We start from the raw sequence: 19825 nt of genomic DNA, 5'->3' as shown, positions 1-19825 counted from the left end.
AGATTTTCATAATTAAAGACAAATTCTGCAGGCCATAATTTCATTTACTGCTGGAGCTTCTCTGTGACAATTGGACAAACAAAAACTTGTAATTCACTTGGCCCAGCTTTGGAATTATGCAATATTTGATGACTGTTTTAATTCAGAATAATTCTTGTTGTTATTAAGGCCTTGCATAGAGTAAGATGTTATTAGTATTTTTATGTCACACTATCTCAAATGAGCATAATTTGAAAATCACATTAAATTGTGACCATGCTCTAATTCTAAGCTTCAAAGGATCATTCCATGGATCTGGTTTAATAAAAATGTACTCATTATTCATAGAAATTAAGAAATCATTTTTCTTAGATCCCTACTTAAATAGTGCCTAGAAGTGACCCTCAAATTTCTTATTCTTATTTCATTAAGTTCCTGGACTACAATATGTATAATATTTAACTTATGGGTAAATAAACAATTTTCATGCACCTTTTAATTAGTAAAAATTCAGCTTCTTCAAATCCCAAGATAGTCTATTGAAGATTAGAAAAACATAAACCAGGACTTAAGACTAAGTGGACATCTCATAAAGTCCTGTAGAATTTTCCACGAAAATTATTCTTCTGCTCAACAAATGTCTAGACTCAAAGTACTGCCCTGTTCACAAATGAATTCTATTAAGTTACTATAATTGCTATCATGTTATATAATAGAACGTTTCATCATTACAACAAGCTCCTTTGTGTGCTACTTATTTTATAAATAACCTTGAGTCATGTGTTAGCTTAATGTCTCAGAAGCATACGCCACGTGTCTCTGTGCCCATGTCACATGTGTCCATGGGTACCTCTCCCTCTACTGGAAATATTCTTCTCTTCCATAGGATGATTACATATATATGTATGATCATATGTAAATATATAATTTACATATGTCTATGTACACATCTTTGTCTTTTTTGTCTTCTGGGTGGTTATGTTTAATTTTAGCATTAGCCAGAGGCCCACAGTTTGCTTGAAACTCTTATCAGCTTCTAAGAGACATTTACAGGGAGAGAAAGGCTCTAGGTTTGATAGCGGTAATTGTATTTAACTTGTAAGATACAAGGCTATTTATCTTGTGGCTGGGAACTCACAGAAGAGAAAGGAGGTTTGCCTGATAAAACAAAAATTAAAGAAAAAAATACTAACCACTCTCTCACCACTCTGTCTTTCTCCAAGAAAGACCATGAAACAGTAAAACAGACTTTCACCTGGTGAAGCTCTTCCCGTCTGCTTAGATATGTTGCCAGGAGGTAAAAGAGGACGGTGAAAGGAAACAGCCTCCAAGTCCCCAAGGCCTGAGCGATGGTGAACAGGAAGGCAAGTGTCACAAATGCCCAGGGAAGTGCTGACTTCTAACTTGGCAGAAATTGAAAACTGAACTTGAGAGAAAGCTTCTAAATTGTCCAGACTTGGGATAAGTTGAGAATTTCTGGGGCTTCTCAGTGCCCCCGGAAGAAGCAGTGTGATGAAACCATACAGCTCTCAAGTAGGATGGTCTTGGATCATAATAACAGCTTGCTACATGAGCCAGCTAAGTACCTGAACTCTCAGAACTGTTCCTCTGAAAAATGGGGACAGAATGACCTTGACCTTGAGAGTTACATTAGGGCTAAGATACTGAACATGAAGTAGGGAGTGTGTGGTAAATGCTCAACCAAGAGCAACTATCACCATCTGGATAAGTTTGGCTTAGAGATGCTGGCATCTCCATTTACTCCATCTCTGGGACAACGACCCTATAAATTGGATGGAGCACATGTGTAGGACTTCCCTGTAGCTCAGACAGTAAAGAATCTGCCTGCAACACAGGAGACCCCAGGGGTTCGATCCCTGGGTTGGGAGGATCCCCTGGAGAAGGGAATGGCAACCCACTCCAGTATTCTGGTCTGGAGAATCCCATGGATGGAGGAGCCTGGCAGGCTATATCCGTGGGGTTGCAAAGAGTCAAACAAGACTGAGTGACTGACATTACTACTTTATATTATGCCAGTGACTGAGTAATGACAAAATGCGTTAGATGCATTCAGGAGGTACAGGAAGGTAAATGTGCATTGTCTTATCAATGGTGTAAATAAAGATTTATATTATATAAAAGAGAAAGAAGGAAATAAAAGAGTATATTCTAGTCCCACACTGTCCAATACCAGTCACCAGTATCAAAGTGTTAGCCTGAGACTTGAATGAAAAATGTGTTTGAAGTGAAGTGAAGTCGCTCAGTCATGTCCGACTCTTTGCGACCCCATGGACTGTAGCCTACTAGACTCCTCTGTTCATGGGATTTTCCAAGCAAGAATGCTGCTTCTCTCTCACTCTCATATATGTGTGTATGTGTGTGTGTCCCACATATATATATATATATATATATATATATGTGTGTGTGTGTGTGTATGTGTGTGTGTCCCACATATATATATATATGTGTGTGTGTGTGTGTGTATGCATACACACATATATGTACATATGTGTGTGCGTGTATATATATATATAATTAATTTTTTTTCACCAAAGACAAACCCTAGGAAGTTGAAAGACTCTTGTAAATAGAAACTCACCTACCTCTGAATCCTAATTCATTCCTGACAAATTGGAAAAAAAATATGGCAACTGGGTTGACATTTCCTTCTCCAGATCTTCCAGACCCAGGGATTGAACCTGGGTCTCCTGCATTGTAGGCAGACGCTTTACCATCTGAGCCACCAGGGAGGTGGATTTAAAGGGATTTAAATCCCTAAGTGCTTAGGACAGAATAATTGCACAATAAAAATAAACCTTCAGGACCATACAAGTACACTGCAAGCGTGGCTAGGTGTGGTTAGCGGCTGCCACATTGAACAGTACTGGCATGCACTCTGAATGAAGAAAAGAGATATTCCTAGCTTTCTAAACATCAGTGATTTTCAAACCTACCTGCACACAGAATCACCTCGGGAGCTACCTAAAATACTGATGCCTGGACCAGCGCTTCTCAAGTTTTACTGTGCGCAAGAGTCACCTGGGGACCTTGTCCAATTCAGATTCTGATTCAGTAGATTTAGGGCCCAAGAGTCTGCATTTTTAACAAGCTCTCAGGTGATACTGAAGTTGCTGATGCCTGGGCCACACCCCAGACCAGTTAAATTCGATCACCTGGGCCTGGGGCCTGGGCACCCAGAGAGTTTTAAAAATTCCCAAGAGAATCTCATTTGCAGCCAGGTTAAAGAATGCTGCTTCTCTCTCACTCTCATATATGTGTGTATGTGTGTGTGTCCCATATAGATACATATATGTGTGTGTGTATACGTATATACACATATATGTACATATGTGTGTGTGTGTGTGTGTATATATAATTAATTTTTTTTCACCAAAGACAAACCCTAGGAAGTTGAAAGTCTCTTGTAAATAGAAACTCACCTACCTCTGAATCCTAATTCATTCCTGACAAATTGGAAAAAAAAAAAAAAGACTGTTTAGCCACCCAAGTATTTAGCATACACTGGTTTGATCAATTAATTGATACATCTTGTGATCAAATGTTTGAAGAACTTATTGCAAGGTGGTTTTAAAATATACTTAGCAATGTTCGAACACCTTTATTAAGTGAGTCTCTCTATTTGATGCTATAGCTCTACAGTCTGGAAACCATGCTCAAATATGGCTTTCCCTTTGGGTTGAGTTTATACTTCTTATTCCCTTTGCAGGACTTCACTATCTATGTTTTTTCTCCAGTTGAACTGAAAGTAACACTCGTCCTGAACGGATGAATGAGCAGGTAGATGGGGCTTGTTTTAATGTGTGCTTCAACTCTGGCAAGGCCTCAAATGTTTGCAGGCAAAGATGAAAGAAAAGGAAAGAAAACCTCCTGGCTAGGAATTAATGAAAACCCAAGGCCTGAGAAATTCCAGCATCATGTCAAGCACACAGACTTGTTTTTAACCCTTCAAAGTCTCAATTATCTAGGATGAGAGGTGAACAACAAAAAACCTCTCTTATCCCCATGTATGCTGTCTAAACAATGAAGGGATAATAAGCATTTGAAATAAAATATGTTGAAGACTTTCTTTAACTCAGTAATTCTCAACTGGGGCAGCATATCCCCCAGGAGACATCTGATGTTCGTGGAGATGCTACTGGAATAAAGTGGGTGGAAATCAGGGGGTCCTGCTAAACATCCCACAATGCACAGGGCAGCCATCACAGCAAAGGATTATCCAGCCCTGAATCTCAACAGCACCAAAGCTGAGAAATCCTACTAACTAAACAAGCTCAGGCAAGGACTTCTATTTGAGAAATACCTTAATGAAAAAATAAAAATGAACATCTCATGAGTTAGTGTCTGTATCAGTAAAATGATGACTCGGAGAAAGAGGAAAATGAGAAAGAAATTTGAGGAAGTGCAATCTGAGAATGAGGACGGCAATCTTGGGTCTGCCCCTCAAGTTGTGTGTTACTGGGTAAGTTATTTTGACTTTCAGAGACTCAACAATCTAACCTTAATATGAGTATGGTGGTAATAATACTAAACCCAGTTCCCTCATAGGAGGGGATCAGGAGTAAAGGCAGAGAGGCATAGGAAGGTGCTTAGAGCATCAGTAAGCACTACGTGTGTGCTAAGTCACTCAGTCGTGTTCGAGTCTTTGGGACCTCGCGGACTGCAGCCCACCAGGCTTCCCTGTCCATGGGATTTTCCAGGCAAGAACATTGGTGCTTAGCCCCTTCAGTCATGTCCGACTCTCTGTGACCCCATGGACCATGGCCGGCCAGGCTCCTCTGTCCATGGGATTCTCCAGGCAAGAACACTGGAGTGGGTCGCCATTTCCTACTCCAGGAAGCACGATAGCAATAGGGTCGCCATTTCCTTCTCCAGGAAGCACGATAGCAGTAGTTTATCTATTCATTTAGCTTTTACTTTCAATCCCTATTAAAAAAAGGTTCTGTGGGACTTGACGCATTCAAACATAAAGAAAGAGTTTTCTGATTCAGTGTCCTTGAAGGGGAACCACGTCTACATCTTTTTTCATGTTCTGAGTTGGATGGTCAGACAGGATTGGAGCATAGGTCATTGGTGGGCATTCTACTGAATGAGGAAAGGGCATCGAATCAAGAGCACACCAATGAACTCGGTGTACACGTCAGCAGAGGAAGGACACTGAGACTCTACTCTTTTCAGCACCGCCTGCCATGGGAAGATGGGGAGGCTCACACACTGAAGCTGCTTATCCATCTTCATTTTCCAGGAAGCCTGGATCTAGAAAAGTCCCATCACTGAACCATGTTCCGGGTTCTGAAAGCCCTGATGACACCAGCTCCTGAATCCCAACAGCAACCCCTATTCACAGCAGAGAAAGGATCTTGAATAACCCCAGTCTGCTGAGCCTCCCAGGGGATCTAGAGAAGGCGCTAAGTCGTGCCCGACTCTGCAACCCCATGCACTGTAGTCTGCCAGGCTCCTCCGTCCATGTGACTTTCCCAAGAGTACAAGAATGGGTTGCCATTTCTTTCTCCAGGGGATCTTCCCAACCCAGGGATCGAACCCAAGTCTCTCGCATTGCAGGCAGACCTTTTACCCTCTGAGCCACCAGGGCATCCAAATGCTATTTGAGCATTGAATTTACAAAGGAGAGTAGTATCTATTAGAGAGTCAATCAACTTGTTCCCCACTGCCAAAATTACTTGTGGCTCCTGTAGAAAGTGAAAGTGAAGTCGCTCAGTTGTGTCTGACTCTTTGGGACCCCATGGACTGTAGCCCGCCAGTATCCTCTGTCCATGGAATTCTCCAGGCAAGAATACTGGAGTGGGTTGCCATTCCCTTCTCCAGGGGATCTTCCCAACCCAGGGAGCGAACCCCGGTCTCCTGCACTGCAGGCAGACTACCGTCTGAGCCACCAGGGAATCTGGAGCCTGGCTAAAATTAATTCCTCATGCTCGACTCACCTTTCACTTTCCCTCCCTTGTCCCCTCCACCACATTGTGTCAAGACAGCAATTAGAGGCTTTATAAGGAACATCTGTCAGTGCCTGGGTGATAACTCTGGGCCGATTTTTCTTTTATTGCCCTCTCCTGTTCCTTAGCCTTTCTATTTTCAGGTTCAAAGAAAGAAGCTGCTTTTGAGTCAGATCTCCCAGAATTAAGAGATAGAAGATTCTGATGGCTACAGAACTATTTTCATTCTGGAGCCTTCCTGATTCACAAAACGCCAGTGCTACCTGCCATGGGCCCAGCTGGTTTCTAAATCCTTCACAGTGGGATGTTTCAGTCGAGTCACACAAAATCCTATAAATGTCTGTGAGAAGGTTCTGGAGTTGACCCATTCATCCTGGTGTACAGGGACCTGCTGAGCAAAAAGAGTTTCCTGAGAGCACAGCCTCAGGGTGGGATGATGTCACTGAATATTCTGCAGGAGCACCTCTATATTTCTCTCCTGTTTAAATGGTAGCTTTAGACAAGTAGCACAACTTGACCCCTCTTGGTGGTTTCTAGACTTATCCCTAGCAGTAACAAGAAACAGGGTCACTTGTAGAGATGTGGATGGACCTAGAATCTGTCATACAAAGTGAAGTAAGTCAGAAACAGAAAAAAAAAATCATATATTAATGCACATATGTAGAATCTAGAAAAATGGTACAGATGAATCTATTTCCAGGACAGGAATGGAGGCACAGACATGGGGAATGGACACGTGGGCGTGGAAGGGGGAAAGAGGAGAGTGGGATGAATTGGGAGATTAGGACTGACGTATACACATGACCACTGTGAAATCGATTGCCAGTGGGAAGCTGCTATGAAGCACAGGAAGTTTGGCTTGGGGCTCTGTTTTGACCTAGAGGGGTGTGGTGGGGGAGGGTGGGAGGGAGATTCAAGAGGGAGGGGATATATGTAAACATACAACTGATTAACTCTGCTGTACAGCAGACACTAACACAACATTCTACAGCAATTATACTCCAATAAATAAATTTTAAAAAAGAAGAAGATGGCTTGGGGAATGGATGACTATATCACTTCTGCAGAAACTATATCAAGATCTTGACCAGGTGGCTTTGTTCTTTGATACCTAGATACAGAGGGCATTTTGATCTTATGGTTGAAAAATAAACAAATATTGCCAGATTGCTCTAATGGAGCTTTAAATTTAGTAAAATGGATCCTTTCAGTAGCACAGGAAAACAAGACGGAGAGAAAATAAGGTATCCAAAACTGAAAAGGTGAGACCCTCTTAGGAAGTCCTAGTCCAACTAGAAAGCTAACTTCCCAAAGCCATTTCCAATCTAGGTAACGGGGAAAAGTGACAGCTCCTTTAAATACTCAGTATTCTTCCAACTGCTTCAGGGAAGCACATTACCATTGTTGTTAGCAGGACAGCTTGGCCTCACTACAAATGTGTCTTCCTGCACGGCTAAGAGAACTTGTCTTTTTTAAAAGAGGGTTTTCTACTCCAACCACCTTTGTGTGGTTACTGCATTGATCTTTGTAATATGATACTTTAAGAAAAGGAATAAATATAAGATGACACAAGAAAGATGCTCATTTCTCTCTATTCATTTTCAAAATCTCCTCCAATTTGCTATGGGACGAACATTAGAAATGGTGCTCAGCTTGGAATTGGAGAATCTGGTCTCAGTTCTGTCCCTCATTTAGTATTCTCTCATGACCTTAGAAAAAAACACAATATCTCCCCGGGTTTCATTTTAAATCTGAAATAGAGAATAAAGATGCCTACCCTGCCTAATTTACAGGCTATTGAATGAAGTGGTCTGTTTGAGTGAATATGTAATAGTAAAAAATGCTAGTCAAATGTTTGGTAATCCTCATAGCTAACATTCACTGAGTAATGACTTATCTGCCCCAGCATTATGTAGGATATTTTACACGTATATTCACATTAGCCCTGGAAAGTAAGTATTATCATCATCCCGTTTTATAGACTAGGAGACAGAGACTTGGGAGGATCACCATCTTGATTAAGGTTTGGGACTGGATCACCAAATAGGAGGAATGAGCCCTTATCTAGAGAACTAAGAAAGTGGGGAGAGTAACAGAGGAGAATGCGGGGAGAAAGAATCTGACGTATTTTTGAAAGCATTATAGAGCCCCTCAGAGAAAAAAATCAGAACTGTTAGAAATTCTTACACGTATTTTACAGTTGTTATGTTTTGAATTATATGTGGGGACATGTGCCAAACATTTCAGTGCTTAGGGCGTTTCAAGGTCTTAGCCTAGCAGGCCTTGGAATTACAGCTAACGGGACCAGGTCCCAGCTCCAGCCAGTTGACTCCAAAGCCCATACTTATGACTGCTATACTGTACATGTCCTGCAATAATAACACATATTATTACTAAATAAGTTACCAACAGTTACCAGTCATAATGGTTTTCAGTGGGAAGCAATGCCATTAAAGAAAAGTTTATCCTGTTTTGAAAACATAGGAAGCAACCCATAATTTGGAACTAAAGATGCAAAGAGATAGGCATACAGCTAGGGTGACTGGTTTTCTTACATATATGTGGCTTTACAAATGGCCATTAAAGAGCCTGCTCACTGCTAGCAGCAAACTCCTGAATTCCGTTTTGGCTCAGGGCAAGTGTTAGCATCAGTTTAGAATCTTTGAAATTCCTAATAGAAACATAACAATCCCTACAGCAGCAGTGGCAGGGCCAATGATAATATGCACGGAGAGGGATTGATTTTTTCCTATGAACAAATGAACAGTTTTTAAGATTTCAGGCTATTTTGATGGCTCCCACTCCTCAGCCCCTGGAGCTGAAGCAAGAAGCATTTAAAAATCAGATCTATTAGTGCCTGGTGAATTTGGATGATGCTGAGAATTCACAGTAGCTGCTAACACCTCTGGCTTTCCTCAAAGGCTCAATGATAAACACAGAAGGTCATTTTTGTGCCTATAATAATCTGAGAAGTGCTAAGAGTATGTTGAGAGGCTCCCAGCAAAGACTGAGCTGGATACTGTATGGTCAGATGGATACTGAGATGGTGGATAAGTGAGTGGATGGGCTTTGTGCTTCAGTACTTTGGGGGTCTTGTATGTTCATCTGTGAATGCTTCCATAATTCTTAATCCAGACATAGGAAGACTATGGCTGATAGAGGAAAACCCAGTAGCACAGTTATTTCTGATTGGCTTTTAAAGAAAAGCAATGCTGACTCAGGCATGAAAAAAATAATCCCAGCCTTCAGTAATGGGACATTCTTAGGCCACAAATAGGCAAATGTACTTTACACATTTCTCTCATGTGTGATGATTATTAGCTAGATGGTTCTTACACTTCTGGAAAGGTGCTTCTGGCTTCCTCACCCCTGGGTCCACCTCACTAAAAAGAAAGTGATAACAGTGAGAAAATCATGGGCCATTTTGGAGTGTAGGAGAGAAAGAGTTAGGCATCACATACACGCCCCCATTAGTGACAAGTTCAATATTCTGGGCTATTCTCTTGTATCCACCAGGTGATAATGCAATGATGAAGCAACAGTCTTTAGCCAAAGAATTTTTCCTCCCATTCTGGGCGTTTGTATGATCAGCATTCAGGCTCTCAGGAGAAGTGAAAGATAAGAGGGAAAGCTAAGGGATTATTTGAACAGTCTTTCTACAGAAGGCAACAACCTTTCTTCCTACTGCCCTTGATTCAGCCATCTGGCCCTGGGAGTTTGCTGGTGAACTTCCCTTGACTATAAAATTTAAACAATTGATGAACCCCTCTCCCTGCTGTTAAAACGCCTGTTATGATTGATCTCTGAAAATCGAGGTAGGCTAGCATAAGTGAGAGAGAGAGAAAAAAAAGGGGGGGGGGCAAAGTCCACCAAATGAATGAAATCCCACCCTGAAATTTTTCTCTTCCTGTTACTCTGACTTGATGCTCCTCAAGTTTAGTAAACTTCCTTTTACAGTCTTTCTGCCATCTCCGGCCATCTGTATGTTCAACTACACCTGATCGAACAGTGCCACAACCATTAATCAATAATCACATTGATTATTCCAAGAGTATGGATACTTGCTTCTATTAGAGATGATAGCCCTTACCCCCATCAGTCATCATTTGCAGTGCCCCAGCAAATCCATAGTCACTGTATTTGGTATGAGCCAGTCAGGCACTATTAATCAGACAAAAGAAGTATTCAGTGCATAGTTGGGAAGTCTCCAGAAGCTCCTATCCTGAACCCAGTCCTAAAGAAATACTCAATAACTTAGCTTCTCATCAAAAAAAAAAAAATGATGTGTGCTTAATATTCAGTGTTTTCATGATCTGGTGACAGTCGTGAGAAAGTCACCAGTTGGAGGCAAAAACGGGAGAACGAGAGTCTGGTCATCGAGGGTCAAACGTACCTGTGGGATAGTGCTCGTTCACTGGCCAGTTATCCACCTGCAGTGTGGCATTGCCGCCGTTCCTGGTGAAGCGCACCACGTGGTACTTGCCATCGTTTACCGGAGTCCTCTCCTCTTTGATGGAGATGTCAACTGTGCCAATATTGAAGACAACTCCGATCTTCCCCTGTTCCTACAATAAAGAGACACAAAAGGCAAGTCACCACCAACCGCAAGGCTTTCTCCCTTTCAAGTTGATCCGAAACTAACAATGAATCTGTAGGTACCCCAGAAAGAGCTGTCAGCTTGAAGTTAATAATAGTATCCTACATTTCTCCATGGGCTTTCATCCTGAACATAAAAGCCAAAGGTACAAAACCACCCAAATTGCTCTCAGAGGCTGCACTGCACAGGTTACATCATTTGATTGCCCTCAACAGATATCAAAGCCGGAACCACAGAACTACCGAACAAGTGAGGAAGGACACTGCAAGGTTCTGGGAGATGAATTAGGCCTCTTTTTGAGAAAAGGCTAATCAGACACTGAATTGTAGGTTCCCTCACAATTCAGATTTAGGATTAAAAGGGAAATACAAGGCTGCTTGCACTCTGGGGGACAATCAAGACCCAGAGGAGGTGTACACAGTGGTTAAGAGCCAATTCCATAGAAGGCGGCCCTGCAGGTTTACTCCTGGTGACACGTTCTGCAGGTTGAAAGAATTTGGAGAATATATCCTCAGGGGAGGCAGCTGGAACTGAGCTGGGGTTTCCCGAGTCAGATGCTGGCACTTTTCCTACGCTTGTAGCCCTATTCCTAAGATTAATCCAAAGAGGGACGTAATATTCACTGCTACAACTTTATGTCACACAGCAGAAGAGAACCTCTGCGGCCCTAACACAGACTTCTAGAAGGGAGAACACAATGAATTCCAGAAGGGTAACATTAGGGCAACGAAGGTGATGACTATGGTGGTGGTGGTGGTGACATTATCCAAACCCTGGGAAGTGCCTAGAAACACTGACATGTAAATAACAGTGCTATTAAAAGTCTTGCTCTTCTCCTCTAATAATTGGTTGTGACTAAGAGTTGGAATTACTATTCAGAAGATGACATAGCATCACTGATCAGATATAATCAGTCTCTTGACACCTCTATGAATGTATCAGCATGCAGAGTGTCACGGAGAAGGCAATGGCACCCCACTCCAGTACTCTTGCCTGGCAAATCCCATGGACGGAGGAGCCTGGTGGGGTTGCTTAGCAGTCCATGGGGTCGCTAAGAGTCGGACACGACTGAGCAACTTTACTTTCACTTTTCACTTTCATGCATTGGAAAAGGAAATGGCAACCCACTCCAGTGTTCTTGCCCAGAGAATCCCAGGGACGGGGGAGCCTGGTGGGCTGTCGTCTATGGGGTCGCACAGGGTCAGACACGACTGAAGTGACTTAGCAGCAGCAGCAGCAGCAGCAGGGTGTCAGGAGACATCTTTCTCCATTTCTCTAGTTGTCTGGCTTATTGGTTAAACAGTTGGTTGGACTTTCAAAAATAATAAAATTTAGCTGCAATTCTGATGTTCTACAAGACCGAGTCACAATATTTGTTCCCATAGTCTCTGCTATGCTCTATTTCTTTATATTCAAGAAGGAGGAAGAGGAGGAATAAAGGATGGAGAAGAATATGGGAAAAGAAGTCCAGAATCCACATAAACCAAGACATAGGAGAGATTTCACTGAATGTTAAGTTTATTAATTTGGTTCATTCAATATGTAAATATACTGTTTATTAAGCACTCAATATACACAAAGTTGGGGCTTCCGCTGTGGCTCAGACAGTAAAGAATCTGCCTGCAATGCAGGAGACTTGGGTTCGATCTCAGGGTCAGGAAGATCCCCTGGAGAAAGGAATCACAACCCACTCCAGTATTCTTGTCTGGAGAATTTCAGGGTCAGAGGAGTCTGGAGGGCTACAGTTCATGGTTCAAGTTGCAAAGAGTCAGACATGACTGAGTGATTAAACGCACATGTGCGTGCGTGCGCACGCACGCACACACACACACACACACACACACACACACACACACTTGGAGTCAGTAAGAGTTCTGGTGAGATTTTAGGTACTGGTTTCCGTGTAGTTTGCCACACATCACTTATTTTCCCAGAAGACAGGCTTTCCTCAACTAGTCAATTTTCCTTTAGTATGTGAACACATCTTGTGCCCAACAAAAGAATGAGTAAGGATGTCGGACTCTTAGTCTTTAAAAGCAGGAATCTAGACTGCTTTCAGCATGCAGGGATACTTAGAAACATCACTGCTTCTTTGTACCCTGACAGTGCAGCACGTGATATAAAGCGATGTCTGCAATGTCCATGTTCTGTTCTCTGGGAGAAGTAATTCAGTTGCCTCCCCAAATGGATACTAAACATACTCATTTTCTTAAGTTTTTAAGAAACAAGATTGCTTCAGTCCCTGCATATTGTGACAGTGTGCTCTCAGCTTTGCTTTGCTTTCCTATCTCTGTATCTCCGGCAATAAAAAAGTACCTACTATTAAAACATGACGCATGTGTAAATGAACCAGATGATGGCTTCCTTTGCATCTTTCATGCCCATAATTCATAGTATTATGATCCATTTTATTCTTTCTCCTTAATTCTCTGGGAATGTAGACATGACAACATGACTTTTCTGCTTTTTCTTACTTAAAGAGTTGGCATGAACTTCTAAGGGTATGTGTGTGTGTGTGTGTGTTGGTACCTAATCATCCCCAAGCCTAAACAAGCAAGGCTATAACAACCTGTGTCTTGCTAAGTCACTTCACTTGTGTCTGTAGCCTGCCAGACTCCTCTGTTCATGGGATTCTCCAAGGCAAGATCCTGGAGTGGGTTGCCATTTCCTCCTCCATAACAATAACCTTTTTAGCAGAACTGAAGGACTAGGCGAGTTAAGAAACCACGACTGCAGATACCATCACTCCACTGCCCACCCCATGTGGGCTGTTGATTGCACCACTGTTCTTCTATAAAAAACCACCGTATAAATCCTGGATGCGTGGAATGGACGGTTGGTGATTCAGTTCACCTCAGAGTCACTAATTAATCAGGGATGGAGAACAGTTTTAGGGGGAGAGAGGAGACCTTGAAACCAGCCTTCTGCAGCTTTTCAGCAACAGCAGTGGCAAAGTACAGTTCTGGCTCACTGAGTGGTCTGATGGGCGAGATATGTTCACTTGGGCAGCTTTTCTGCAAGATCCATAATAGATTCAGGCAAAAGAAAAGATTTAATCTCTGCCAGAATAAATATTTGGTCCTTATCTTAGGCACCACACGTTTGCCATTGCAATCACTGTTTTGGAGAGGTCTTCTTAATCCTGCTCGCACGCTGCCCCTGTCAGGGGAGGCCCTCACCCACGTTTCACTGTGTTTCCTGCAGTGGTAAATGTGGCTGTGCTGGACCTCGGATGTGGCCTCTTCCCTCGCAGTAATAAGATTTCATTACTGCAACCCCCTCATCATTTGTCTTGGGACCACAGTGGCATTATAATCCGTGGCTAACTGCTTCGTCTCAGTTCATTACAGACTTGGTGGCAAATACTCATACAGTTGCCCAGGCTTGAATCCATCACGCTCAGCTGCCATGAAAATAAACTCTGCTGGCACAGGTGTCCAGAAAAGAGAAGATGTGAAGGATAAAAGACATTGGCTTTGGAGTCAACCCTGACTAATCTTGGGCAAGTCATTTAACTTTTCTGAACCCACGTGTTAATAAGATATTATGGGGACAGGAGACCAGTTTTATATACTTTGGAGGACTGTTATAAAATGATAATATGATAATCATGAATGTCATGAGAGTCATGATTTCATAACTGAAATGACATGATTAATATGATAATACTTCATAAATAATAAAATATTATACACACATACGAGATACATGAAAATAGGAGAATGAACCATCCAATCATTTGACCATTTAAAACAGTCTGTGATTACTAGAGAAACTAATTGGTTCAATATGATAAACATAGCTTTTAGCATCTCTTGGTTCATACAATACCACTGACTTTAAAAATATATGACCTTGGGCAGGTTGTTTAACTTCTGATAGTTCTTCTGTAAAGGGACGAATGGAGGACTTTAGAAGAATACACCTGTGTGAAGCACATGGTATATGGCTGAGTATACACCGCTGCTGCTATGCTGCTAAGTCGCTTCTGTCATGTCCGACTCTGTGCGACAGCACAGATGTCCCATAGATGGCAGCCCACCAGGCTCCCCCATCCCTGGGATTCTCCAGGCAAGAACACTGGAGTGAGTTGCCATTTTCTTCTCCAATGCTTGAAAGCAAAAAGTGAAAGTGAAGTCGCTCAGTCTTGCCGACTCTTAGCAACCCCGTGGACTGCAGCCCACCAGGCTCCTCTGTCCATGGGATTTTCCAGGCAAGAGTACTGGAGTGGACTGCCATTGCCTTCTCCAGAGTATACACTGGGAGCTCCATAAATGTCAGTTGCTTTTTCTCTTTCTTTCCCCTCGTGAGTGTAGCTGAATGTAGAGGCATAAGCCTAGGACTGATTGGTCTGGCAACACTGTTATTAAGGAATATTGTAGAAATAAATGTACTATGCTGTGCTTAGTCGCTTCTGACTCTTTGTGATGCTATGGACTCTAGCCCACCACATTCTTCTGTCCATGGGCATTCTTCAGGCAAGAATACTGGAGTGGGTTGCCATGCCCTCCTCCAGGGGATCTTCCCAACCTAGGGATCGAACCCAGGTCTCCCACATTGCAGGTGGATTCTTTACCATCTGAGCTATCAGTGAAGCCCAGAAATAAATGTAAATTTTAGCAAATAGAACACTAAAAAAACAAGATTTGCACAGTTGATTTTCTACCACAATTTGGTAGTGTCTCTCTCTACACATTCCTTGGTCCCTTTTATAAGCCTCTCCAAGATAAGCAAAGTGTAGCTGCAAAAAACAGCATGACTATAAATTTAAATAACTCCACGCCCTTCACCACTAAAGTTGCTACCAAGGCAATCATTTCAATCTATGTTTCTCCTTGTATTAAATACAAAGACAAGTGGTAAATCAGAAGACATTACCAAAGAATCCTCAAGTGCATTCAGGAAAAAACTGAACAGTATAGAAAACAGCTGTCTTTAAACTGTCAGTAAGTCATTCTTCATCAGTAATGACTCTTTATGAGCCCACCTGGTTCCTCAAATTAGTCTAGCTCCAGCTTTCCAATCCCTCATCAACCAAATCACAGTTACTGCTATGGAGAAGACCCTAGAGATGCTACAATACTGGAGTCAGATTTCAGGAGCAGGAATGCACATGGGCAAGAAAAATCCTCAGGGTTAAAGGTCTCCTTGAAGGAGATCTCTTCATTCATTCCAGAGTGCCCCAGAGGAAGGCAGAATCCACCGGCTGCTATTTTGGAAAACTGCAGTTGAAAGAAACAGAACTGGGGCCCTCAAACATATGCCATGATGATATTGAGAAAGTGGTTCTCAATATCTCAACTTCTGGCTTCACGTGGAATTTGTGAGTTCAGTGTTAGGTGATCACACATGATAACAACACGTATGGGAGCCCTCTTGGGGTCGGACACTGGGGTCCACCATACTCCTTTCAGAATCCGCGTTATAGTTAATAAAGTGGTCCATGGCACTGTTTTACTACAGTGTAGTTCTCCTCCACCATGGGCTCATAGGAAGAGAAATTCTGGGTCCTCTCGTGGTAGTGGGGCCAATGGACCAGTGTTGGCCAATGAAATCAGGTGTTGGCCAATGAAATCAGGTGTTGGCCAATGAAATCAGGTGTTGGCCAATAAAACCCTGAACCATCCATTTAATTGCTGATGTGAGACCTGCCAGAGTTCTCCCATTTGCTCCGAAGAAGGGCTTCCCAGGTGACTCAGATGGTAAAGAGTCTGCCTGTAATGCAGGAGACCTAGGTTTGATCCCTGGGTTGGGAAGATCCCCTGGAGAAGGGGATGGCTACCTACTCCAGTATTCTTGCCTAGAAAATTCCATGGAGAGAGGAGCCTGCTGGGCCAGACTATAGTCCATGAGTTGCAAAGACACGATTGAGTGACTAACACTTTCCCTGCACCCAGCAAATTCCTGGTAGTAGCTTCTTTGTCAGTCTGGGTCATTGAATGAGGATGACAACAAGCCACAATGCAGCAGACAAGGAACATTCGAGAAACAAAGCTTTGTTGCTGTACGCCAGCAAAAATTTGAAGCTGTTTGTTATGGCAACATAACCCTGGCTATCTGGATGATGAACTATGTGCTCGGCAAATAATTTTAATAGAATAATTTTCAAATTCTCACAATTACCCTCCAAAATTTATAGGTTAAAAAGATGAAGATTCAGAGATTTGAGAATTCACACAACTACTAAGAAACATATTTAATATTAGAATACAGCTCTTTCTAACTTTACAACCCATGGATTTTTCACCTTGTTATGTTTCCATTATATGTATTACACGTTGCAACTGAGTTATATATATACGACGGTACACACATTACGTATTTTACACTTTATAATCTGTATAACCTGCCGATCTGTCTGCCTAAAGTACTTGCGTGCATTCCAAATGTAGGAATCCTAACAGGTGCTCAGTAAATGCTTTGCTAAATTAATGGATGAGTGAATGAATAATGAATTAGAATGTGTGGTCACGATAGGAAAAAAAAAAAATTGTGCTAATAAGCTTTTACACCATGGGAAGCTAACTAGGATTTTAACAGTATAGGATGAAGCAGAGAATTGGTTATCTATATTGAGAATTTTTATTTGCAATACATCTTAGGCAAAACATATAGTCTCATTATGCTTTATATACACAACCTAAAAATATAAGAAGTGTTAGTCACTCTGTTGTATCCGACTCTTTGTGACCCCCATGGACTGTACCCCACCAGGCTCCTCTGTCCATGGAATTTTCCAGGCAAGAATACTGGAGTGAGTAGCCATTCCCTTCTCCAGGGGATCTTCCCAACCCAGGGATCGAACCCAGGTCTCCCACATGGCAGGCAGATTCTTTATCATCTGAGCCACCAGAGAAATAAATACAAAAGGATAAGGTACAATTTACTTGATTTGTCAGATAATTTCGACTGAGGGAGGTTTTTATTAAAGATCACTAGAATAAAACACCCTGCATTTAGTAGATCACTCATGGGTTCTTTTAGTCACTATTAATTATCCTTCAGTGAAGACTGTAAGTCCATCCTTCCAATGTTATAGTCTCCTTGTTCTAGACCCAGGATAACTGTGAGATAATAAGCCATTAGTGTGCACTTCTGGTGTACAAAGCCATGTGCTATGAAGGGATTCAAGATCAGGTCTCTCTCAGTAAGTCCAAGATGGAGAATAAACCTATCAGGAATCACTCAAAAGACAAGGTTCCAAGCTGTGCAGCTGGAGATGGTTTGAACTCCAATTAACATCCCATGACAATGACCCAGTCTTCTTCCTTCGAGGAGTTTACGTGTGGCTGTGTGGCAGGAAGGGCAGGGAGGGAAGAAGAGAAGGTGTGTTCTGGGTCTGGAAGCCTTTATGATTTAGAAGCAGAAGACCCAAGCCCTGTCAAGGTTCTGCATCTTGAGGTCCAGCTGATCTGCAAGAGGTCTCAGCTGTCTCTATGAAAAATTAGAACAGTATTATACAGACAACAATAATACTAATGCCTGTGTTAGATGGCACTTAAGAGAAATGAATGAAACCTTGGCAGATTATAATGTGCTGCACAGAGGATGCTATAAGCATAATGTTAACAGTGGGGGTGTAGATGGCAATAATAGTAAAGAGAGTGAGGATAACTGGGTGAGAAACAGTATGACAGATGATGGGTGAGTCAGAGGCTTTGGACATGCCCTGTAGGATAGTTCTCCGTGTATCTGAAATGACTGTCTTCCATTCGAGATCATCAACTCCAGCATCTGTACAGATTGTCCCTAGAAAATCCACGTTAAATGGTTTGGAAATAAATTCTATTTTCCTAAATCTGCACGAGTCGCTACGACCTTTGTACCCACCCGGGAAAATTGCATCCACCTTCTCCCCCGGCTACAGCTGTGCTTGCTCCTGTTGTTTTGCTGATGTCTTGTTGCATGAGGTCAATCAATTAAAGCGGATTAGATCCACAGACCGAAATACTAACAGAGGGCCAAGAGAGATAAGACTGATAAATAGCTCAAGACAGCTCCTTCTCTAACTCCCAGCAAATAAGGAAAAAAAAAAAAAAGAGAGAGAGAGAGAGAGACGGCAAGCATGGATGACAGCTCAGGACAAAAGAACTCTGACCTGAAGAGGGGAAATCAAGGAAGGACAAGGCAGTTGGTGCAAGTAAATAAGTTGTAAGTCAGACCCAGGGCTAGAACAGTCACCGGTCACACACCAGAATCCTGAGTCATCATGTCCTTCAAACCTACTCTGAACATGCACTGTGGATCCACAGACCCCCATGTCACACTGCCTGGTTTGGTAGTTAAGTCTGACTATCAAGCAAAAATTGAAGTTCATTTCCGTAGGAGCCTGTTGCGCCAGGGCCTGGAGCAGTCTCCTGGCAGGATTCAGGTGACAGCTGGCAGGGCAGTGCTGACTGAAACCCAGTCCAGACTGAACATCTCCTATAAATGCCTTGTTTCTCCTCCAAATCTCTGCCACAGCTGTGAGGAACCACCCAACGGCCTTAATAAAGAGACCTTAAGCCCTGTGCTCACAGTAACAGCAAAATCCTCAAAATGAAGAAGAAGCATTTAAATCACCAAGAATGCTTCCAGAATATCTGACATCTTCCCTGCATACATACAAAGTGTGGTCCTGGGACCTGTAGCATCGGCATCGCTTAGGAACTCATTAGAAATGCCAATTCCTGGATCTAAAACCAGACTGTGAAGTGGTAACTTCAGAGTGGGGGCAGCAGTCTGCATCTTCACAGGCTCTCCAGGTGGTTCAGACACTAGCTCAGGTCTGGGGACCAATTCTTATATGGATGTCTTGGTTCCCCTAGGGCAGTGGTTTCAGTTGGGGTAGAGTGGGTGATTTTTGTGCCCAGGGACATTTGGCAATGCCTGGAGATACTTCTGCTTGTCACAGCGGGAGGTGGGGTGCTAACGGAATCTCGGGGGTACAGGCCAGAAATGTTCAATATCCAGCAATGCACAACCAAGAAATGCCTGTCCTATACCACGAATCGTGTCACTGTTGGAAACTGCAGCAGGAAGTACAAAACTTCAGCCACACAACAAACATCCATGGAGCATGTTCTGCCTGACAGAAACCGATCTAGAAGCATTTAGATATGCATGATCAGATGGACTTCCCACAATACTCCTCCTATGAGGTGTGTGTGCATGCACATAACACAAACACACACAGCACACACATGTCCATGAGAGCATGCCTGTGTACGCATAGGTGAAGCTGTACTTATTTCATATAAAACTGGCTGGCCTTCAGAGCACAGGATAAGCCATGAGCATG

The 19825-nt window shown here is 42.6% G+C and overlaps 1 protein-coding gene across 28 annotated transcripts in view; it reads right to left on the bottom strand.

The window, feature by feature from the left end:
* NRXN3 (neurexin 3) overlaps window positions 1-19825 on the bottom strand; it is a 1811822-nt gene that overhangs the window by 201082 nt on the left and 1590915 nt on the right. For all 28 annotated transcript variants that reach the window (XM_027552545.1, XM_027552555.1, XM_027552571.1 and 25 more), the window contains one exon: window positions 10342-10513. In XM_027552545.1, coding sequence (XP_027408346.1) covers window positions 10342-10513 — 172 coding nt within the window. The remainder of the gene's footprint in view (window positions 1-10341; window positions 10514-19825) is intronic.

The sequence above is a fragment of the Bos indicus x Bos taurus genome, chromosome 10, assembly GCF_003369695.1.
Source record: "Bos indicus x Bos taurus breed Angus x Brahman F1 hybrid chromosome 10, Bos_hybrid_MaternalHap_v2.0, whole genome shotgun sequence".
NCBI classification, from domain to species: Eukaryota; Metazoa; Chordata; class Mammalia; order Artiodactyla; family Bovidae; genus Bos; species Bos indicus x Bos taurus.
This window is presented reverse-complemented; position numbering and strand designations above follow the sequence as displayed.